General features: G+C 38.1%; 1 protein-coding gene across 1 annotated transcript; it reads right to left on the bottom strand.

Moving 5' to 3' along the window:
- Nucleotides 1-16,656: 16,656 nt before the first annotated feature.
- Nucleotides 16,657-19,874, bottom strand: LOC147628676 (putative pentatricopeptide repeat-containing protein At3g47840). The gene is made up of 2 exons (XM_086813892.1): nucleotides 19,592-19,874; nucleotides 16,657-19,479 (listed from the first exon to the last, which is right to left on the bottom strand). The coding sequence occupies exons 1-2, from the start codon at nucleotides 19,712-19,714 to the stop codon at nucleotides 16,852-16,854; spliced, it is 2,751 nt and encodes a 916-aa protein (XP_086670018.1). The 5' UTR covers nucleotides 19,715-19,874; the 3' UTR covers nucleotides 16,657-16,851.
- Between the last annotated feature and the right edge of the window lie 5,775 nt (nucleotides 19,875-25,649).

The raw sequence follows: 25,649 nt of genomic DNA on the forward strand, positions 1-25,649 counted from the left end.
CTCTGGAGTAAACACTTTATATCTGACTAATGATATGCTAATAGTATGGTCCAGCTCAGTAAGAGAGCCAAAGCACTATACGTTAGCTACAAAAGAGAGGATTATAATAAGTATAGCAGAACTTGAGCCAGAATTAAAGACATTGTTGCCCATTGAAGCTGGAACCTTTTCGAAATCTAACCAAGTTCCTGCTAAAGAATCTCCTAGAGTCTCAGTTATTCTAAATGAAGACATGCCCAATGCAGTGGTGGTAAATGGATATCGATGGGTGGCACATAAACATTTAGTGAATCCACCTTCACCTAAACATAAAACTTTGTTAACTGATTCCTAGGGTTAACAAGAGCTATTGCCATTATGTTACATTAAGGAGTCAAGGTAGATACACCAAAAGGTCAGATATGAAGCAATGGTGTCCAAATCCACAACTTAGACGGGCGCTCGTAATGGCCCAACGGAATACTTATGCCGATTTCCACTTCAAGTCTCAAGAGATGTGCTTCATGGATATATTATGCGAGCAGTCATTGTAATAACATTAGGCCCTATGAGCCTAAAGTGCATGGCCGGCCACAGTTTAAGTGAGTGTGAACACTTATGGCCATGTATATGAGTAAATATCTCTCATAATACAAAAAACTCTCCCATTGTGCATTGTGCAATAGAGATGTGCTTCATGGATATATTATGAGAGCAGTCATTGTAATAACATTAGGCCCTATGAGCCTAAAGTGCATGGCCGGCCACAGTTTAAGTGAGTGTGAAAACTTATGGCCATGTATATAAGTAAATATCTCTCATAACACAAAAAACTCTCCCATTGTGCAATAGGAGCCTTACTCTTGCTAATCCTCTTGCTAATCTCTCTCTAATCCATGCTAGTGAGTGTGTATGAGTGAAGTGACGTGAGAGGAGGGACGAGTACATGTAGTGCAATGGCAGTGTGACAACGCTTGTTGCGGGAGGGGGTGGAATTTCTTCTCAAGGAGTTATGGAGCTTGGAGAACTTAAGGGTTACGAGCTCGACCAATGGAAAGATCCCCACGACAGTTGCAGTTCACCAAGTAATGTTGATGTGTTTCGAATGGGGGTTTGGTGAGCCATTAACAAACTTTCGTTTGGGTTCCCAAAGAGTAGGTACATCTCTTGTCAACAAGGAATGAATGAAGCTCTCTAGCAATGAAACCTCAAAGAAATCAAAAGAGGTAGCGAAGTAAGTCTGCTAATCGCTATACTAAAAATAATGTCACTAATAATGGTAAGAGTCATTGGGGAAAAATGTTAAAGTGGATTCCCACTGGGATGTTAGCTGCATTTACATGGAAACCCATAGATGTAGACTTATATGTAGTCAGTGAAAGAAGATTCAAGCTAAAAGTGATTAGTTAAGTGGCTCTGCTAAAAAATAGATTACTGCAGGTCAGTCGGGGGAGAAGACAACATGATATTACAATGAAAATCCATTTTCAAGAACTGTAAACACACATGGCTTTCACCTGACAAAGATAAAGCTACAGCCATAGTTCAAAATGACAAAGGCAAAAAAGCTTTGGATGCAGAACTTTCTCTGGCAAATTTACAAGTTATTGAAGAGTTGATAAAAGTCATACCCTCAAGCTCTAGACTAGCTTCTAGCACAACCAACACTCCTATGAATCTAATAGGTGTAATACCAGGGCCCAAACATCACAAATGGAGGTACAATGCTTAAAATCAAAGAAATCATAAAAAATGTACTTGCGGGTTAATTGGATATACATGCAAAACTGGCATTTTCTTGAACAGCTCTTTAATGACAATAATAAAGGCTTCTTTTCTCAATTTTCTACATGACAATAATAAAGGCATCTTTCCATACTTTTTTGAGGAAGAGCGAGTATGTATCGTTTCTTTTTGTACATGCAATTTCAGAAAAGGCTTCATGTGCTTTGTGGCCCACCTTGCCTCTCTTCTCTCTCTCCCTCATTGTTCCCCTCTCATTTCCCTAAGATTTCTAATCGTTTAATGCTCGTAACATGATTACCATTCGTCAATAAAAGACCACATTCTGCAATACCACATCTACTTAAAAATGCACATAGATAGGGAGAGGGAGGGAGAGGAAGGGAGGGGGGAGAGAAAGATATTATACAATTGAACCCTTTACAATGAGGTTGCCTCCACTAAGGTTACAAAAGTCCCAAAATACTATAGGACATGAAATGAGAAAATATGGCATGTGAAATTCCATGAATTCAATGGTCTAAATGAGGGTAGGTTCTCCTACAAAACAAGGCATTGTGGAGCTCCAAGTCCGAGAGGGCTGTAAGATCCCCGTCCCCACCGCGCAACGGATTCGGGGTGCTAGCAGCGGAAGTAGCACATCTTGCGCGGGGCAGGGTCCCACACTCGGGGCCTTGCCCCCACGGATATCCGGACAGGTGACTAATTCCTCGGTTCTTCCAAAACCGAGGAACGAACTTGGAAAAACTTCCCTTGCCCGGAAGCACAGGCGATTCCTCCAGGACAAAATTTTCCTTTAACGTAGTCAAAGTCATTACTGACCAAACTGATCTGACCGAACCTAAAGTCACTTGGTCAGATCAAGGAAGAAACTTGCACTTGGATCATAGAGATCAACGCTTTTTTCCCCATCGAGAGGCACAACCATTGATTCCTTTTTCCATATAACAATTACTATCCGGAATTTACTTTATCTAGCATACTACAATAGAAATTGAGTCTCATTTTACGGATCCATCAGTCCAGCCTAACCCCATCCAATCCCATGGGTTAGCCAACCGCCCAACCATTGTAGTGATGAGATACAATTAGGAATTTGATTAGGTTTTGTCTCGGGTACCAGGGAAAAGAGTTCCCAGGTCCCCTAGCCGGATTTTCAAGCAAATTTAACTCCAGTCACACCACTTACACACCCAATATGAAATTACCTTTTTCCTAGTTTCAAATGTATTTAATTCAGTCATTTAATGAAATCATAGTGTTACTGATCATAAACTTCCAAGTATCCGGTTGAATCTTAATTTCCAATCATTCCTTCATAGGAGTATCTATGGCATCCGCCGGTCTCCACGACCTTAATCACAAGATGGTCAAAATGCTTCCCCAGCATTCTTGACATAAAACAGTCATTTACAAACAGGTCACAAATACAGTTTCTATATTGAACTCTCGTCTTTCCACATTATCCCTCATCAGTCCACATTACTTATTCCACATTCCATTCATATGTGTACTCATTCTCATCCAATCACATCATTTTCCATCTCATCACCTCAGATTCATTCACATCACATATCATATATTCACATCCCAATTTACATATCATATATTCACATCCCAATTCACATGTCATCACATCTCATCCATTCACTCATATCGATGACATATAATTTCACATACACATTTGCATTCATTATTCTACATACACATCCACATTCGTACATCCAATTCCACATCCGCATTCATACATACACATCCATATCCACATGCATACATCCACATCCACATTCATACATCCATATCCACATCCACATCCATACATCCATTTCCACATCCACATCCACATGCATACATCCATTTCCACATCCACATTCATACATCCACATCCACATTCCATATCTACATGTATACATCCACATCCATACCCACATCCATACATCCACATTCACATTCACATCCATACATCCATATCCACATTCCACATCCATACATCCATATCCACATTCCACATTCATACATCCACATCCACATTTACATTCATACATCCATTTTCACATCCTCATTCATACATCCACATCCACATACATACATCCACATACACATACATCCACATCCATACATCCACATCCACATCCACATCCATACATCCACATCTATATCCATACATCCATTTTTACATCCTCATTCATACATCCACATCTATATCCATACATCCATTTTTACATCCTCATTCATACATCCACATCCACATACATACATCCACATCCACATCCACATCCACATCCATACATCCATACATCCATTTTCACATCCACATCCACATACATACATCCACATCCACATCTACATCCATACATCCATTCTCACATCCACATTCATACATCCACATCCACATCCACATCCATACATTCACATCCACACATCCATTTTCACATCCACATTCACATTCGTACATCCACATCCACATACATACATCCACATCCACATCCACATACATACATCCACATCCACATCCACATCTACATCCATACATCCATTTTCACATCCACATTCATACATCCACATCCACATCTACATCCATACATCCATACATCCACATCCACATCCACATCCACATCTACATCCATACATCCATTCTCACATCCACATCCATACATCCACATCCACACATCCATTTCCACATCCACATTCACATTCGTACATCCACATCCACATACATACATCCACATCCACATCCATTTTCACATTCACATTCACACATCCACATCCATTCTTCGTTCATTTTCTTCTATTTGATTCATTTCACATCCTCATATCTATTTATAGAATACAAGAGAATTCTTATTTTTGATATAAGATTTCTTAACGCATCTATTTATGCATAAAGACAACTTTAGTAGGAATAACACTTTTATAAAAATTCTTTTTTTTAACATCTATTTAGGCATAAATTCAATTTTAAGGAAAATAACACTTTTGAATTAAAAATAAACCTTTTATGCATTTTACTATGCATAAATCCCATTTTAATGAGAATAACACTTTTCAAAATAAAATTAAATCTTTTATGAATCTTCCTATGCATAAATTTAATTTAATTGAGAATGACACTTTTAAATTAAAAATCAATCTTTTATGCATCTTCCTATGCATAAAATCAAAATTGATGAAAATAACTCTTTTGAACTAAAAATAGATTTCTTTACGCATCATTCTATGTATAAAATCAAAATTGATGAGAATAACACTTTTGGATTAAAATAAATTCTTTATGTATCTTTCCATGCATAAATCCAATTTAGTAGGAATTACACTTTTAGAATAAAAGAATTTCTCTTATGCATCTAATTTACGCATAAAATCCATTTATGATGAAAATCTCACTTTTAATATTAAAAAAAATCTTTTATGCATATGTTTATGCATACAAATCATTTATGATGAAAATCACACTTTTAATATAAAAAAATATCTTTTATGCATATGTTTATGCATACAAATCATTTATGATGAAAATCACTCTTTTAATATAAAAGAATTTCTTTTATGCATCCATTTATGCATAAAAATCATTTATGATGAAAATCATACTTTTAATATAAAAAAATATCTTTTATGCATATGTTTATGCATACAAATCATTTCTGATGAAAATCAAAATCACTCTTTTAATATAAAAGAATTTCTTTTATGCATCCATTTATGCATAAAAATCATTTATGATAAAAATCACACTTTTAATATAAAAAAATATCTTTTATGCATATGTTTATGCATAATAATCATTTATGATGAAAATCAATTTTTTAATATAAAAGCATACAAATAATTTATGATGAAAATCACTCTTTTAATATAAAAGCATACAAATCATTTATGCATACAAATCATTTATGACGAAAATCACTCTTTTAATATAAAAGCATTACTTTTATGCATCTAATTTATGCATAAAATCATTTATGATAAAAATCACACTTTTAATATAAAAAAAAATCTTTTATGCATATGTTTATGCATACAAATCATTTATGATGAAAATCACTCTTTTAATATAAAAACATTACTTTTATGCATCTAATTTATGCATAAAATCATTTATGATGAAAATCATACTTTTAATATAAAAAATATCTTTTATGCATATGTTTATGCATACAAATCATTTATGATAAAAATCACTCTTTTAATATAAAAGCATTACTTTTATGCATCTAATTTATGCATAAAATCATTTATGATGAAAATCACACTTTTAATATAAAAGCATTACTTTTATGCATCTAATTTATGCATAAAATCATTTATGATGAAAATCACACTTTTAATATAAAAAATATCTTTTATGCATATGTTTATGCATACAAATCATTTATGATGGAAATCACTCTTTTAATATAAAAGAATTTCTTTTATGCATCTATTTATGCATAAAAATCATTTATGATGAAAATCACACTTTTATAATCAAAATAACAATTTCAATATACTTCCGTCTATGCATGGAATTTAATTCTAAAGAAAGTAACACTTTTTTTAATAAAATATTTTTAGTATGCATTTTCTTATACCTAGGATGAAAATTAACACTTTAAGAATACATATATGATGGGAATTACTCTTTTTGAATAAAAAATAAATAAAAATTATTTTTCACAATTTTAGAAAATTTTTTCATAACCTCCTTTGTATGGCTGACCATTTTTTAAATTTTAATTCTCTAAAATTAATTAGAAATTCACCAAGAGTATTTAAATCATTCTAATGTAAACATTTTCTACTTATCAAAGAGAAACATTATGAAAAACTTGATTTTATCCATTAATTATTCATCTAGGATTAAGAATGGTTGGATTTACTAAAGAAGAGAGGGGAATGCCTTTTTTCAATGAGGCATAACATCATAATCATTTTAGAGAAGATAAAAATCATAAAAACCATTAAAATTAAGCATAAATGGGAATTTATGCGTTTCCTTACTACCATTCATCAATTAACTTCAATAGCATTAAAAAACCATTCCAATTAAGCTTCTCAAGCTTGAGAGGGGTTGAGAAGAGAGAAACATTGAGAAATTATGGAAAAAGATCAAAATTCACACTTTACCTTCTTACAAATCGCTTGATTCTTTGATCACGGTAGAGCCCCCCAACCAATCAATTGATTTGGTATGTTAATGGAGCCACCAATGGAGATTGAAGAAGGAGGGAAGCTCCAATTTCTTCAATTTGGAGAGAATTTTAGAGAATAGTAAAAATTATCATTATTTCAGCATAATTCTGGCATAGTATAATTCTCCTCTTTTTTTTTTTTTTACAAAGGGCTCAGGTTCTATTTATAGGAGAGGGAGGCTATAACCAAGACCAACTGATTTTTAGAAATTTTCAGATTCAGTTTGGTTGAATTTGGACCAGATTTGGACCTAGTTTGGTTCCTTTTTTATTCGGTTTGATCCAAGAGAGAGGAGAGATAAAAATATCACATTATTTTTGAGTTTAAAACTCATTCAAGCATGTGAAGTAGGCGCCTCCTTGAAGGGACTCCCCTTCCTTACACATGTGTCAAAATGCAATCATTATACCCAAAATATCTCATTTTTCTAGTAATACTCATAGTTTTTTAACTAATACCCCTTGTACATAGTCAACTCTTCATCTTATGTGAGCATTTACTCATTTTTGGTTGTTTTTCTTTTACAAATTGGATTTATCTCCTCCCCACATATGGATTGATCTTATTGGCCCATAGGAACCTTAAATTAAAATTTTGAAAAAATCTTGACCCTTAGGATAAGGCCTCTTGAACAGATTATACTTGATTTCTAATGCACCTTCTGAAAATCTTTTTGAACTTCTGTTGAAGAGATATTTTTCCATCCAAAAATATTTAAAAACTGAATTACCACTCTCTCTAGGCCAAAACTGGTAGAAACAAGATCTTTTATATTTCTGAAGAGGGATTTGACTACAGGGGAAGATACTGGACATCCTGAGAGACTAGGGAGGAATCTTACATTCTACCCCACTTAAAAAACGCGAGATGTCCTCATCTCGCAAAACTAGAGGAGAACTCTTTTCCTTAAGATCTAAATGCTTTTGGATTCCTTATAGATTGGAGAACCCAACAGAATCCCGAGATAAAAATCCCTTATAAAAAACTCATCATTAGATAACAATTCACTCAGATCATAACATTCAAATCCTTGTCACAATAATGGTCCATTAGACCGAGATTTCTATCTGAACAGTCCGCCATGGAAATTTTTTAATTTTATATATTTTTAATTTGACACCCCTTAACTTGATCCACTGGGTCAAGTGTTAACAGCAGTAATCTGCCCGCACAATCCACTAATCTCATATTGATTTGCTGAAGTCATTAACGTCATTCCAACTATGAACATTATCACACAGGGACTCATCCCATTCATCCTCATTGTGGTTTTGCTTAGCTTAATACATTTCAACCAAAACTTACGAATCTTCATTTTTCAATCAGAATCCAAATCAACTCATCAGTTCTCAATCAGAATTTAAAATCATATCAACCACATTCGAATTCATCCTCTAGATAGCATTAATGCTTATAATTTCAAGTCTTAGATTTACTTGTATATACTGCTAGTAAAGAGCTGCAGTTATACCCTCGGTATATATGGGTAGTCATGGTTCTTGGAACTATAAGGTAAATACTATCATGTCTAGGCCTCAAGCAAGTCAAGGATTCCATATAATTATAGTACTTCTATTTGAAGACTCAATTACCAATTTACGAATTTCAGTTTAAATATCAATTTGTATGAATTCTATCACACAATTACAACCTTTTAGTACTTCTTGATGAATTTTTGACATATTTGGCTTCGCGGTTGATCCTCATTAGTCAAATAGCTCTGATACCAGCTGTAAGATCCCCGTCCCCACCACGCAATGGATTTGGGGTGCTAGCAGCGGAAGTAGCATATCTTGCGTAGGGCAAGGTCCCACACTCGGGGCCTCGCCCACGGATATCCGGACAGGTGACTAATTCCTCGGTTCTTCCAAAACCGAACTTGGAAAAAACTTCCCTTGCCCGGAAAGCACATGCGATTCCTCCAGGATAAAATTTTACTCTAACGTAGACAAAGTCATTATACTGACCAAACTGATCGGACCGAACCTAAAGTCACTGGGTCAGATCAAGGAAGAAACTTGCACTTGGATCATAGAGATCAACGCTTTTTTCCCCACCATCGAGAGGCACAACCATTGATTCCTTTTTCCATAGAACAATTACTATCCGGGATTTACTTCATCTAGCGTACTACAATAGAAATTGAGTCTTATTTTACGGATCCATCTGTCGAACCTAACCCCATCCAGTCCCATGGGTTAGCCAACTACCCAACCACTGTAGTGATGGGATTCAATTAGGAATTTGGTTAGGTTTTGTCCCAGGTACCAGGGAAAAGAGTTCCCAGGCCCCCTAGCCGGATTTTCAAGCAAATTTAACTCCAGTCACACCACTTACACACCCAATATGAAATTGCCTTTTCCCTAGATTCAAATGTATTTAATTCAATCATTTAATGAAATCATAGTGTTACTGATCATAAACTTCCAAGTATCCGGTTGAATCTTAATTTCCAATCATTCCTTCATCGGAGTATCTATGGCATCATTGGCAACCAGAACGCTCACCACTTGTTCACTCAGGGGCCTTTTCGATAGTTCCTAGCTCATAGTACCCGACAGATAATCACTTATAAAAATCAAGATAGAATCCTCGTTGAAGATTAGTAAGATCAACCAACAGATCCATATAAGAGAGCTATGGACTCATCAGCTGAGGACCAGCAAGGTCAATCAACCAGGATCCATACTCGGTTTTAGAAAACAACTCTTTACTCCTTGTTCCAATATCTTCCACGACGCACGTGTGGGTATCTTTGGCGACCCAGAGCCCGAGCACCGTATGGTCAGCACCCTCTAGGATCCTTCACAAATCACCTAGCGCTTCACTCATAGGCCGCTTCCTTGGTCCCTCATCCATCGTACCGGAAGCTCACCATTTAAATCGAACTGAGGCTGGTCAAGATCTCGGCCGACCTTGCTACGCGAGACGTCCTCCATTGACTCTCTATCTCAGCAGTTGCAACTTTATCAGTTAGGTCTCCACGACCTTAATCACAAGACGGTCAAAATGCTTCCCCAGCATTCTTGACATAAAACAGTCATTTACAAACAGGTCACAAATACAGTTTCTATATTGAACTCTCGTCTTTCCACATTATCCCTCATCAGTCCACATTACTTATTCCACATTCCATTCATATGTGTACTTATTCTCATCCAATCACATCATTTTTCATCTCATCACCTCAGATTCATTCACATCACATATCATTCATTCACATCACATATCATATATTCACATGTCATCACATCTCATCTATTCACTCATATCGACGACACATCATTTCACACACATTCGCATTCATTATTCTACATACACATCCACATTCGTACATCCACATCACACATCCAATTCCACATCCACATTCATACATCCACATCCACATTCATACATCCATATCCACATCCACATCCATACATCCATTTCCACATCCACATCCACATGCATACATCCATTTTCACATCCACATTCATAGATCCACATCCACATTCCATATCTACATGTATACATCCACATCCATACCCACATCCATACATCCACATTCACATTCACATCCATACATCCATACATCCACATCCACATTCCATATCTACATGTATACATCCACATCCATACCCACATCCATACATCCACATTCACATTCACATCCATACATCCATATCCACATTCCACATTCATACATCCACATCCACATTCACATTCATACATCCATTTTCACATCCACATCCATACATCCACATCCACATCCATACATCCACATCTACATCCATACATCCATTTTCACATCCTCATTCATACATCCACATCCACATACATACATCCACATCCACATCTACATCCATACATCCATTTTCACATCCATCTACATCCATACATCCATTTTCACATCCACATCCACATACATACATCCACATCCACATCTACATCCACACATCCATTCTCACATCCACATTCATACATCCACATCCACATCCACACATCCATTTCCACATCCACATTCACATTCGTACATCCACATCCACATACATACATCCACATCCACATCTACATCCATACATCCATTTTTACATCCACATTCATACATCCATATCCACATACATACATCCACATCTACATCCATACATCCATTCTCACATCCACATTCATACATCCACATCCACAGATCCATTTTCACATCCACATTCACATTCGTACATCCACATCCACATACATACATCCACATCCACATCTACATCCATACATCCATTTTCACATTCACATTCATATATCCACATCCATTCTTCGTTCATTTTCATCTATCTGATTCATTTCACATCCTCATATCTATTTATATAGAATACAAGAGAATTCTTATTTTTGATATAAGCTTTCTTTACGCATCTATTTATGCATAAAGACAACTTTAGTAGGAATAACACTTTTATAAAAATCCTTTTTTTAACATCTATTTAGGCATAAATTCAATTTTAAGAAAAATAACACTTTTGAATTAAAAATCAATCTTTTAATATAAAAGAATTCCTTTTATGCATCTATTTATGCATAAAAATCATTTATGATGAAAATCACACTTTTATAATCAAAATAACAATTTCAATATACTTCCGTCTATGCATGGAATTTAATTCTAAAGAAAGTAACACTTTTTTTAATAAAATATTTTTCGTATTCATTTTCTTATACCTAGGATGAAAATTAACACTTTAAGAATACATATATGATGGGAATTACTCTTTTTGAATAAAAAATAAATAAAACTTATTTTTCATAATTTTAAAAAATTTTGCCATAACCTCCTTTGTATGGCTGACCATTTTTTAAATTTTAATTCTCTAAAATTAATTAGAAATTCACCAAGAGTATTTAAATCATTCTAATGTAAACATTTTCTACTTATCAAAGAGAAACATTATGAAAAACTTGATTTTATCCATTAATCATTCATCTAGGATAAAGAATGGTTGGATTTACTAAAGAAGAGAGGGGAATGCCTTTTTTCAATGAGGCATAACATCATAATCATTTTAGAGAAGACAAAAATCATAAAAACCATTAAAATTAAGCATAAATGGGAATTTATGCGTTTCCTTACTACCATTCATCAATTAACTTCAATAGCATTAAAAAACCATTCCAATTAAGCTTCTCAAGCTTGAGAGGGGTTGAGAAGAGAGAAACATTGAGAAATTATGGAAAAAGATCAAAATTCACACTTTACCTTCTTACAAATCGCTTGATTCTTTGATCACGGTAGAGGCCCCCAACCAATCAATTGGTTTGGTATGCTGATGGAGCCACCAATGGAGATTGAAGAAGGAGGGAAGCTCCAATTTCTTCAATTTGGAGAGAATTTTAGAGAATAGTAAAAATTATCATTATTTTAGCATAATTCTGGCATAGTATAATTCTCCTCTTTTTTTTATTACAAAGGGCTCAGGTTCTATTTATAGGAGAGAGAGGCTCTAACCAAGACCAACTGATTTCTAGAATTTTCCAGATTCAGTTTGGTTGAATTTGGACCAGATTTGGACCTAGTTTGGTTCCTTTTTTATTCGGTTTGATCCAAGAGAGAGGAGGGATAAAAATATCACATTATTTTTGAGTTTAAAACTCATTCAAGCATGTGAAGTAGGTGCCTCCTTGAAGGGACTCCCCTTCCTTACACATGTGTCAAAATGGAATTATTATACCCAAAATATCTCATTTTTCTAGTAATACTCATAGTTTTTTTACTAATAACCCTTGTACATAGTCAACTCTTCATCTTATGTGAGCATTTACTCATTTTTGGTTATTTTTACTTTACAAATTGGATTTATCTCCTCCCCACACATGGACTGATCTTATTGGGCCATAGGAACCTTAATTTAAAATTTCGAAAAATCTTAACCCTTAGGATAAGGCCTCTTGAACAGATTATACTTGATTTCTAATGCACCTTCTGAAAATCTTTTTGAACTTCTGTTTCGGGGGAACTTATTTTAATAAGAAGAGATACCACTCTCTAGAAGATTTTCTCTCTCTAGGCCAAAACTGGTAGAAACAAGATCTTTTATATTTCTGAAGAGGGATTTGACCTACAGGGGAAGGTACTGGACATCCTAAGAGACTGGGGAGGAATCTTACAAGGATAGGTTGGTGGATGAACATATTCTCGTTCTGGGTCAAGCTAAGTATACGTAAATAAATGAAGTACAAGTGCTTGCATGTAAGATAAGGCTTCTTCTTGGATTCTCTATTTGCAAAATCTGGACACGTACAACACGGTTGGTCTTTCACATGCACATTGTATTTTGCATCCTCGTGTAATTCAATCTTGAAAAATGGTTGTAGAGAAGAGAAGAAGATAAAGAAAATTCAACCATTCATCTCTCTCTTCTCTCTCTCTCTCTCTCTCTCTCTCTCTCTCTCTCTCTCTCTCTCTCTCGCGTGTGTGTGTGTGTGTGTGTGTTTTCTTACAAGGAACCCCCACATTCTCTTTATGAGAGAGAAGAATGAGCGCAAAGAAGAGCTCAACAATGCGTTGTAGACAAATGAAGTGATCAGTAAGCAAAACACCAGAAGATAGACAAAGCTCTAGAGGTCTTACCAAGGGAAGGAATGAGACAAACCTATAGAGCAACAAAAGTAAAAGTGGAGCTGCTAGTGTATAAAGGAGATAAGAAGAAGGACCCTAGAATATTGGCCTTTGAATGTTGGTGGTGGGCAAGGCTATGAGGAATAGATATATATAAGTGTGGGATTTTTTTCCTTAGACATTGCTGGAAAAAGCTCAAAAATCCTATTACCAGTATCCTCCTGAAAAGGTTCCACCATCATATGACCTACAGAGGCAAGGTTTCTTAAAAAGGTACAGAGTTACTCATAGTGACGACAAGAGTTGCTCTGTAATAGTAAGTTAGGGAAGATCAGATAAGAAATTCTATCATTGAGGGAATTCATGGAGAAGATTAAAGAGCTATCCACACAATTAACTTATCCCCCTACTGAGCAAAACTTGAGATCCTAGTTCTTGAACAAATTAAAGAGAAAGAAACTGCAAGAGACAGAATGTTTCACTCAACTAGGGAACTAGAAAATGTTAGAATCAAGGAGGGATGAGCAAGATGTGGAGATCATTGTGCTAGCATTAGAACAAACTAACTGAGAGAGAGAGAGAGAGAGAGAGAGAGAGAGAGAGAGAGAGAGAGAGAGAGAGAGAGAGATTATTGCTAATCACATGATAATCTAAATAAACAATATATTGACACAATGAGTAGGATAATGAAGGTGTTTACTCATGTATTAGATGTGAGCCTCTATAGGTTGGAGTACAAGAGATTAGGGTATGATTAATCCCTACACAAAACCCTAACAAAATCTTGAAGTGAGCATCCAATGCCTAGATTTGGGTGCAATCTTGATCCTTCTCCCACTTGCTCTAGGCACCTAGAATATTCCCCCTTGGATACTACATTGCCTATAGTCTACCAATTCTACTAAGGCTAATAGACCAGTGAACCTTATGCCTTTGTTCCCAATGTCACATGGATGATATTTTGGTGTATTATTTCAACACCCTCCCTCAACAAAATATCCATGGCTACTAAGATGACAATGCTAGCTCTAGTTACTGTTTATAACTCTGGTTATGAGACCATCCAAGTGTCTGTAGGTCTTACTCATGGTGGTTTACTCATAACTAGATTTCTAGGATCTGTCATCATCCTCTGGTTATGAGACCATCCAAGTGTCTGTAGGTCTTACTCATGGTGGTTTACAATTCCAGAGGATGATGACAGATCCTAGAAATCTAGTTATGTTTACATTTCACTTAGGATAGAGGTGTGACTACAAGTAGGCAGGTCTAGAAAGCCCAATGGTCCTCAATGTAGTTAGCCTTCACTGAGGCTCCTTCTTCTTTGTCTTCTTTTCCTTTTTAATTGAACTGTTTATCCCTATAAGAAGAGCTTTATGTGCCTTGTTTCTAAAGAAAGAGTCTTTTTCCTTGTGCCCTAGCTCCCCGCCTGCAGAAATTTTAGGATTTCTTATGGAAATCCTTTTTTTATTTAATCCTTTGAAGAACCCTTTGCCGAACTTCTTGTAGCTTCCTTTGTTGAAGAAAGCACCACCTTGCCTTTGCTTGACTTTGACATCTTCTTTTAAAAGAGATGCTTCCACATCCATCAGCTTTGATGCTGATAAGTTTATGAGAGTGGTAACAATGTTACTATACTCCTCTTGTGGTAAGCTCTTTAAGAGGACGGCTATGATCATGGCTTCTTTTCTTGATCCTAACTAGCTGGGTGAAAATACTTTTCATATAATTCAGGTGAGTCGGAAGTGACTCTCTTGGGTTTAATTTGAGCTCAAAGAATTTTATTAAGAGGTCGATTTTGGAGTTTTTTTATTGTGCCCCAAAGTGAGTGTCTAAGGTATTCTAAGCCTCATTGGATGAGTCCTTCCTATGTGATTGATATAAGTGTCACTGAGTCCTAAGGCTATGATAGCCAAAGCTTTCTCATTATTGCTAATCCATAAGGTTTTTTTGTCCTTGGTGTTTCACATTTTTTCTTTCCCATTCGTTACACCCCATAACCCTTTTCTCATAAGGGTAAAGTTAATTTTAGTTTACTATGTGTGAAAACTATACCCTTCAAATTTATGGAGTTTTGGATAGGTCTTATCTCTTGGCTTTCGAAGCCCAAGGACAGTGTCTAAATCCTTACACTGATTTTTGATAAAATTCCAAAAACTAAAAGCCCCCATCACCATAGAGGTGCATGTTAGAAGATAAAAACTCAAAAAAAACCTTGACTTTTGGTATAATGATAGTACCAAGAGTTTTTGGTTTTTGACTTCTTGCCTTTCCTCTTGGGCTTTAGATGTTTTAAGTCTTGAAATTTTCACACTGATGTGCCTCTCGAGGTATAGTACTTGTTAGTTGATTGTACAGGTTAAAAAGTTTGAGGTGGGTTCGCTTCCAAGTCCAGAGACTGCCGCAACGTTCATCAAAATATATCTACATCAAATTGCAAGCTGTCTCGTCAAATCAAGGAGATCTCCAATTACAGGTGTAATTCTTCCATACCCACTCTCTTTCGTTTTTACTGTTCAATCAATGGCATAGACTATAATGCATGACCACATGGAAATTGTCAATGTACTACTTAGTTTTTGAAGTTGCTTGCATGCTAGTGTAAATCATTAATGAGCTTAACTTTATTGGAAATATTCCTAGGCAGCATGACGTCTTTAGTTAACCTTGGAATACGATTGTCTTAGGTCTAGTTAGAAGATTATAAAGGCATGTTAGACTATGTTAATCAGAATTTTATCCTTCAAGGCTAAGGGTTAGTGTGGGACAGCAAAACTGCAGTACATTGAAGCATGGAATCGAGGAGCTTCTTCAAACAATTAGATCCAGTGCTTCGGTAACATGCTTTAGTACTACAGCTTTTTGAGGAGTGCACAGAGCCAACCCGAATGTTCCCGGTTGCCATTCGCGATGCTGAGCATACCAGCGTGTTCACAGCTGTCGAAAATCCCCCGGCCTTTGAGGAATTAGACCAGTTCATTGCCAAACATCGGATTTTGCTCGATTTGCTGCTTTTGCTATTCTGCCCTACATCTTAACAATTGTGACCCAAATTCGACAGAAGATTGTATACCAAAAAATTAGTTTATGGTTTTACTGTTTTTTACTTAGGTCTAAAGTTATCTACAGTGGCCCTTTCTTCTACAGAGGCAATATCAGACGCAAATATTTTGTAACTTTGGTTTGAAATAGTAATTCAATTTTATTTACCTGTACCACAATGCACCACATGCCTGAGGGTGGCTTCAGACAAATGCTAGCCTGTCAGCTTTGTCCACATTGCACCTCCCCTTGGGCACCTTAATACTGCTGGGCTTGATAATGGTTTTCTCACAAGAGGGAATACTATTCATGCTCCATTTTCCATGCTCATTGCCTCAACATTCCTGCATAGCAGCATCTGCATAGATGTTAGACATACAGACATAAGCTGCGGCATTTTTTTCATCCAATCGCACTGCATGCTCAAAGGCATGTCTTCCAAGCTCCACATTCCCCCACTTTCGACAAGCCCCCAACACAGTATGCCACACCACAGTACCAGGATGGAACGGCATCTGCTTGATCATCGCTACTGCCTTGTCTATATGGCCTGCACGGCCAAGGAGATCCACCATGCAAGTGTAATGTTCGAGTGTTGGAATGAAACTATGGGCATTGTTAATGGCCTCAAAGTACATCTGGCCTTTATCCACTAGACCTGCATGACTGCATGCATTAAGAACACTTACAAATGTCACCAGATTTGGCTCAATACCTTCTCCTATCATTCTGTTGAAGACATGGATAACATTTTGACTCTCTCCAAGCTGAAGGGCATATCCTGCCATCAGTGCAGTCCACGAGACTACATCTTGAACTGGAAGCTTGGAAAATGCTTCCTGTGCTTCCACAGGCGAACCACATTTAGCGTACATATCAACCAAGGTGCTGCCAACAAAGAGGCCTCTTTCCAACCCTTTTCTTGTAATCTCAGCATGTATTTCTCGGCTCTTATCAGTGGCTCCAATGCTGCCACAAGCTTTCAAAATGCAAGCAAATGTAAAATCATCTGGGCAAACACCATTACTTTGCATCCGTTCAAAACAGTCCAGTGCCTCCTTACCACATCCATAATTGGTATATCCTGTGATCAGTGCATTCCAAGAGACCACATCTGGAACTGGAAGCTTGTCAAACACTTCCTGTGCTGTTGTAAGCAAGCCACATTTGGCATACATATTGACCAAAGAGCTGCCAACAAGAAGGTCTCTTTCCAGCCCTTTTCTGAAAATCTCAGCATGTATTTCTTGTCCCTTATCTGCAGCTCCTATGGTACCACAAGCTTTCAAGATGCAAACAAACATGACAGCATGCGGGGAGATACCCTCATGTTGCATCTGTTCAAAACAGTTGAGTGCTTCCTCACCACACCCATGTTCCACATATCCTGTGATTAGAGCATTCCAAGAGACAACGTCTCGGACAGGCAGCTTGTCAAATACTTCATGCGCTTTTGCAAGCAGGCCACATTTTGCATACATATCAATCAAGGTGCTGCCAACAACAAGATCTATTTCCAAACCTTCTCGGGCAATCTCAGCATGTATTCCACGACCCTTGTCTATGTCTCTAGTGCTACTGCAGGCTTTTAAGCAACAAGCAAAAGTGACAGCATCTGGGGAGACATCCTCGAGTTGCATTCGTCTGAAACAGTCGAGTGCTTCCTCACCACCCCGGTGTTCAGCATATCCTGCCATTAGTGCATTCCATGAAACTACTTCTCGGACTGGAAGCTTGTCAAAAACATCCTGTGCTTCTGCAAGAGAGCCACATTTAGCATACATATCAACCAAGGTGCTGCCAACAAAGAGGTCCCTTTCCCACCCTTTTCTGGAAATCTCAACATGTAGTTCTCGGCCCTTGTCAATGGCTCCGATGCTGCCACAAGCTTTCAACATGCAAACAAAGGTGACAGTGTCGGGAGAGATGCCCTTCTGTTCCATCTCCTTATAACAGTTGAGTGCTTCTTTACTATGTCCATGTTCTGCATACCGTGCAATTAGTGCATTCCAGAAGATCACATCTTGAACTGGAAGCTTGTCAAGCACTTCCTGGGCTATTTTTCGGCCCATTTCTGTGGATCCTAAGATGCCACAAGCTTTCAAGATGCAAACAAATGTGACACAATCAGGAGAGATTCCCTCTTGTTGCATCTGTTTGAAATAGTTGAGTGCCTCCTCAGCACACCCGTGTTCAGTATACCCTGCGATTAGTGCAGTCCATGAGACTACATCTCGGACTAGGAGCTTGTCGAACACTCCGTGTGCTTTTGCAAGGGAGCCACACTTGGCATACATATCGACCAACGAGCTGCTGACAAAAGCATCTCTTTCCAGCAGCCCCTTTTTGGTAACCTCAGCGTGTATTTCAGATCCTCTTTCCAAATCTTTCAGTTTAGCACAAGCCTTCAGTAAGGCCACAAAAGTGTGCCCACTAGGATAGAGGGAGTCATCATTCTCCTGCATTTTCTGGTACAACATGAGAGCATTCTGTGGCTCCCCGCACCGAACATAACCTATGATGAGAGAGTTCCAAGAACACTCATCCCGATACCCCAGCCTGTCAAAAACCTGCTGGGCATGGCACATGCTTCCAACATCCACCAACATTGAAACGAGGCCGTTCCCAAGTGATGTATGGGCATCTAGCCCACTTTTGCGCATGTAGGCATGCAAGCGCAGTGCATAATCTAGGTTCCTCTCCTTCCTGCATTTGTGCAAAATGCAAGCAACGTCCTCAACGGAAGGCGGGGGCGGCAACCCATCTTCCAAGGAAGGGAGAGCCTCCTCTAAGCTGAGCATCTCCCAACGGTTGTTCTTCTGGTTCAATTCTTCTTGCATCTTGGGCTCTTCTGCTTTCTCGAGTTTTAGCAGGTCTTGAACCCAACTTGGATTGTGCCACCCATCCATCCATAGGGACTCCTTGGTGATTCTATGACGGAAATCCGGGGCCTTTGGGTTTGCCTGTAACAAGCAAAGGGCATCGGAGGCCCACTATTTTGAGCCCCCACATAATCCAGAGAGCAGGGCAGTTTTCTTTCTCTGTAGATATTGAATGAAAATGGCACCCACTTACTTTGCTCTTTCGATTGTCCCACCATTGAGAGGGATCCCTGAAGTACTCCTTCCATAAGCGCTTCGTACGTGCTTTTGGTGTTGAATTGCCCACTGCTTGAGCTGCCTTACGGCAAGAAGCCATTTGCGCTTACTCTCTTTGAGGGTTGTACACTAATTTCCTTTGATCAAGTTGGCTCCGAAGTGGCTACTTGAAACCCAATACCTCCTGTTAGAGAAGTACCAGAACTACTGTTGGGCTACAGCCTAGGAGCTGACAACTCTCCCACTTTGTTCCACACACAATCTTGTCCCTTCGTATACAACATTGTATAGAAGGAAGCAATGCAAATATAAATAAGTTTTCAAACTCTTCTAAATTAATTTATAATTAATACAATGCTTGATCTCATCAAGATCTATATGGAGATGATTATTCGATGGTCAGAAGATCAGCCTATCATGGATGGTCGGATGGTTGGATTGTCAGATTATCAGATGATCTGATGGTCGGATGTGTATGGTCGAGATGATTGGATTGTGGATAGTCGACAGAGACTATTAGATTATCAGTAGGGTTCAAATCATCTAGATCATCACCAAAACCACAAGCATGTGCCATAGCCTTCATAAAAGTACTTATAATTGGATCATAAGTCACTAGGGCATCAATAGTCGGATTATTCAGATCATGCAACACATACTCAGATCATGCAACACATACTCAGATCATGCAACACATACTCAGATCTAATAAAATACCATTAACAGGCAAGGCATCACAAATAAGACCATTAGCATGCATCTAACCATGAATGTGTAAAACTATATCATCCTCATAAGTAAGGTCATCAACATTATATTCAATGGGAGCCTCACTTAGTGGGCCATCATAAATAACTAGAGCAGCAACATCATGGCAATGGTATCATCACATATGGAACCATCATCCATGGTCAATACACTTTCCACATCATTATCACATGTATCCGCATCATCCTATTAGAATATTCTCATCATGAGAAACCATATCATCATCGGCATCATCATGTATAGCATCATGATAAGAGTATGCATCATCATGTAGCTACTCATCAATGGGAGCCTCCAAATCTACATCATCAATTAGAACATCTAACCATGGACATCATGGGCAACGGTATCATCACATATAAAACCATCATCCATGGTCAAGGCACTTTCCAAACCAATATCACATGTATCTGCATCATCACATTAGAGCATTTTCATCACGCAAAACTATATCATTATTGCCATTATCATGTTATAGCATTGTGATAAGAGTATGCATCATTGTGTAGCTCCTCATCCATGTGAGCCTCCAAATCTATGTCATCACATAGAACATCCAACCATGGATATGGTTGTTGTCATTTATTTTGACAACATAAGCAGCATACAGTAACCCAATGTATTGTACTAGGATGAAGCACCTTGAGGTGCATTATCTCTTTGACATGATGAAGAAGGTTCTAGCAGGTGATGTGGATTTAGTGTAAGTCAGCACAAAGATTAGGCAATTGATCTTCACAAAGGCATTGGGTATAGAGAAGCGCGGCAAGTTCAAAAGCTTACTTGGAGTGTAGGGTATAGAGTTGAGCTTCAGGGGGGAGTGTTGAGATTCCTTGGAGTGCATGTATAGAGTTGAGCTCGAGGGTCAATGTTGAGATATTAAGCTCAACTAGTACAAATATGGGTGACACGACGCCAGGATGATAGCTCCACACTATGCCACTGGAATGGTTGGTGAGATTATGGGTGATATGCCACCAGTGGTTTACAGGCATTGTGATAACTTTTTGGGTTTACTAGAGTTATGGCATAGTTATAGCACCATCTCATGTAGTCAGGTTCACAGTATTAACTGACTTTGTATGTTATAATAGGAGAGTACTTTCTCTTATAGTACTCTTATCTTTATGTTATGGTTATAGAGAAGAGAAGAGAAGAGAAGAAAATTGAGTCATCCATCTCTCTTGTGTGCTCAACCTCACCCTCTCCCTTGCATTCTTCTTAGTTATGTCATATTGGAACTTTATAGCAAGTAAGTCATTACCTCTAGTCCTATTGAGTGTACATATGTAGAGAATTGTGCGTTTGTTTTCAGCACACTTTGTGGCTCAATTCTTCAAGGAGGAGAGGGTGGCATGTTGTCCTTATACCTTTGCTTCTTTCTTCATTGTGGTTGGGACTTGAATTGCTTTTCATTCATCTTGTGTGCTAGCTTTCTTTCCTTGGAGTCTTTATCCCTCCTAAGGTGGCAACTATTGTAAAGAGAAGGCAGGAGAAGGGAGAGCTTGAGTTCCTTGCAAGAAGAAAACACAAGCACACAAGAAAGAGAAAGACACAAGAGAGAAGGATGGCTGATTTTTCTTCTATCTTCTTCTCTTCTCTACAACCATAAGCTAAAGAGATAAGAGTACATACTATAAGAGAAAGTACTCTCCTACTATAACATACAATGGTCGGTCCATAGTGCTAACCTGACTATATGAGTTGTCGCTATAACTATGCCATACTCTAGAAATCTCAATCCATTGTATATTCATATGACCAATGCACTTGTGTTATATACAATTGTTTTGGACTACCACACCTCTAAGATGGAACTCAATGCATTCACCTAAAGGATGAGAAATAGATCACAACCATTGTAGGGCAGTTACCAATGCTTCGAACTTGAGTCCCTTGAGGCCTCCAAGCTCACTTGTTAAGCTCCAAACCTCCAAGCTCCACCTCCACGCTGTCGTGAAGTGTGCGGTACAGCCAGGAAAGTACGAGACTTCTAGCTGTGAGAGTGAATGTCAAATCTAGCAAGGAAACTCACGCACAAAATTTCCCAAGGAGTATTGAATATCACTATTTCCATTGACAAGTACATGTGTTCATTCACCTCAATACATCCTTGAATTCATCCTGATGATTGCACAAAATTGCATGAAATCCTTTGAACCATTCACATGTAGGAATAACAAGGCCTTCCAATTTTTCCAATATACATGTGACCAGTTACATCCTTTACATCCAGTGCCATCAAAACCATTATTTCGAGATGCACTTTATCACCTGAAAACCTGCCTTAATATTCTAACATTTCACAAGCAAAAGATAGCATATGGCATAGCTATTTCATGCTCATAATTTCCAAAACTCAATCAAGCAGAAACAAAGCCAACTTCCCGTGATTAAATGCTTGTTCACCAAGCTTTTCTCAATTCCAAATCCTTTAAGGATTTATGGGTCTTACCCTTTTCCTAAGTCTAATAAAGTGGTAAAAAAAAAGGCTTATCTGAATTACACTTTGTTCTCTTTATTTGTGCTTGTCTCAAAAATCACTTGAACGCTGATTATGCGAAGAGAAACGCGGGAGCAGCATCGCTTGAGTGTCGATTTTCAAAATGGATTTTCCCAAAAGTATATCATCACGTAGTATTTAATTTACCCTTTAATTCTAACACCTACAAGACACAATCAGCGTGTGTATTCATGAAATTAAAAATACTGGTAGATTTCGACGCTGTTCCTCTCTCTGCAGAATTTTTCCTCATACTGGTTCGCCGCCGTCTGCCTCCGGTTCTTTTCTCTTTTTCCCGCGGAGAACTCGGCGCCCCCCCCACCACCTTTTGCAGCTTAATAGTCGGCTTTCCATTTTTAAAAAACTGCGCATTAATGCTTGTGTTTCTTCTAGAGTTTATTACACGTAAGCTGCCAGCCAAATGTCTCATATTCATTTCTTTCATTACCAATATAGAGAAGCAAGTATGCATGTCACCATCCATTAAAGCACCCCATGATTTGGCACCATATCTTCCCTCTTGGCTACTGCTCCGCATGATATATAGGCATTATTTTCTAGAACACGTTGGAGACTCTCACTTCCAAAAGAATGTCCACATAGAAGTATGGTTGCATCATGGTGCTCACCCTCTTGTAAAGCTCTAGTGAAGGCCTCATCATTTTCATAAAAGGGATCCATCAGCCGCCTCTTACTCCTCCTCTTGTTCATCTTTATCCTCCAGGTGGTTTGCAAGCGAGAGACCAAGCTTAAGTGGTGGTTGCACTGAAGCCAACTTAGAGACACATCCACTTCCTCATCCTTCTTATTAACATACTCATAGTCAAAGCTGCCACTGCCAGCTCTGGAGACCAACAAGCTGAGAGAAGCTCTTATAAATGGCTCGACAGACTTGGATGAGTACTCACAACACTGGCTCCCACTGAATTTCTTTTAACTCATCTGGCATCAAACCTTTGCATTTCCATACATGTTAAGAAGGATGTTCCCTACTACAAGGTCCATCATGTGCATGAAACTCCATAATTCACACCACATTCATGTACAAAAACTCCTAGATCTGGCACTGCCTCAACTCATCTTATTGAACCTCATTTACAATATGAACATATGTACATGGCATCATATAATGACTCGTCATGGCACTTAACTCATGCATCTGGATTTGTATTTGATGGCCTCACATGCACGGTTTCACATCATAGACGTGCCATGGCACGACATCCACCCCCTCTAAACCTGCACATCCTCTGGTATGTGCCAAATCATCATCAAGGTCCACATATAGCTGGATGTCGTCTTCATCTTCTGCAGTTCCAGGAAGATCATCCTCTTCCTCTTCAACCATATCCATACTACCACTGTCAAGCCTCTCATCCTGAATCTCTTGTGAATCAAAAGGATCACTATCATGCCTTCTTTTAAATATCTTGATTCTTTTGCCAGCCACAAGATTCTTTACTTCTGTTCCATCAAGCTCACACAGAGTATACGTAGCATTTCCATGCACATTCTTGACAATGTAAGGGCCAAACCATCTTTTTGCAAATTTTCTTTGAACAGTGAATTGGTTGTCAAGGCTACTATCATACATTAGAACCCAATCACCTTCTTCAATAGGTTTTGGCCGGAGTCTGTGTCTACTATCAAATCTTTCTTTATTTTTCAACCTTGCATCTTTCAAGCGAGCTTTAGCAAGCTCTATATCTCCAGGCCTCCTCTCCAACTGTCTTATTCGCAATGCAAGGAGGTCATCTCTGCTCAATCCTTCGACCCAGGGCAATACATCCCAAGTTAGAACTACTTCTTCAACTGGCATCACTGGCTTCTGACCATACATCAATTCTGCAGGCATGTATCCTGTCACTGAGCTATGAGTTGTACGGTCAGCCCACAAGGCATATGGTAGCAGCTTTGGCCACTCTCGCATTCTTTCTCTGGATGCCTTAGCCAAAGCTTTAATGATTGGAGGATGTCCTCGCTCACTTTTTCCATTGCCCTCAGGATTGTAAGCACATGTTAGGGACAGTTTGATACCAATTCTAGAGAAGAATTCCCTTGCTTCTTCAACATCTAGCTCACCCCTATCAGCTGTTATTTTCCCAACACAACCATATCGGCAGATCACATCTTCCAAGAGAAATTTGCATACTGTTTCCGTACTCTTTGTTCTAAGAGCACGCCCTTCTACCTGATTTGTCAAATCTTCTCTTGCAAAGTCAGACCAATTTTCTTGCCTTGCCAGAGTACTCAAATATTGACCAATAAGCAACCAATCTCCTTCATATATTTCCTCAATAAAAGACTCAAGTGCATTTGATAGGCAAATATGATCCCCTTTTGCATATGTTGTAGTATAGAACTTTGTACCCACATCATCAATGTCACTAATCATCTCTTTCTCATCTTCATACCTGGCTCTTGATAGCATATCTGCAACTGGATTATCTTTTCCCGCAATATGCTCAAACTCAGGATTTAGTGACTTGATATAAGCAATCCACCTTAGCATAGCAATATCTGGAGTGGTACAACTTGCTATCATCCCAAGAAGTGGCAAGCAATCAGTTTCCACAAGTACAGATGCCCCAATAAGATATTCTTTTTCACATTTTAGAGCAGTGACTATCCCCCATAATTCTCTCTTTTAGCTCCATCTCCTTTATATAATTGCGCAGATACTTTGTAATGTCCTTCCCATCAAATTGATCCACCTTTTTCACAATTGATTGTAAGGCTTTGGTCGTGGAAATTTGTCCCCTCT

This window comes from Cibotium barometz, chromosome 19 (genome assembly GCF_041138505.1).
Source record: "Cibotium barometz isolate CiBa-2024 chromosome 19, ASM4113850v1, whole genome shotgun sequence".
Taxonomy (NCBI): Eukaryota; Viridiplantae; Streptophyta; class Polypodiopsida; order Cyatheales; family Cibotiaceae; genus Cibotium; species Cibotium barometz.

Bases quoted from the DNA above. Each gene is read 5' to 3' on its own strand.
- LOC147628676 (XM_086813892.1), bottom strand. From the start codon at position 19,714: ATGGCTTCTTGCCGTAAGGCAGCTCAAGCAGTGGGCAATTCAACACCA. The intron at 19,480-19,591 runs GTAAGTGGGTGC...TGCTTGTTACAG, and splicing joins GGGACAATCGAAAGAGCAAA to GCAAACCCAAAGGCCCCGGA.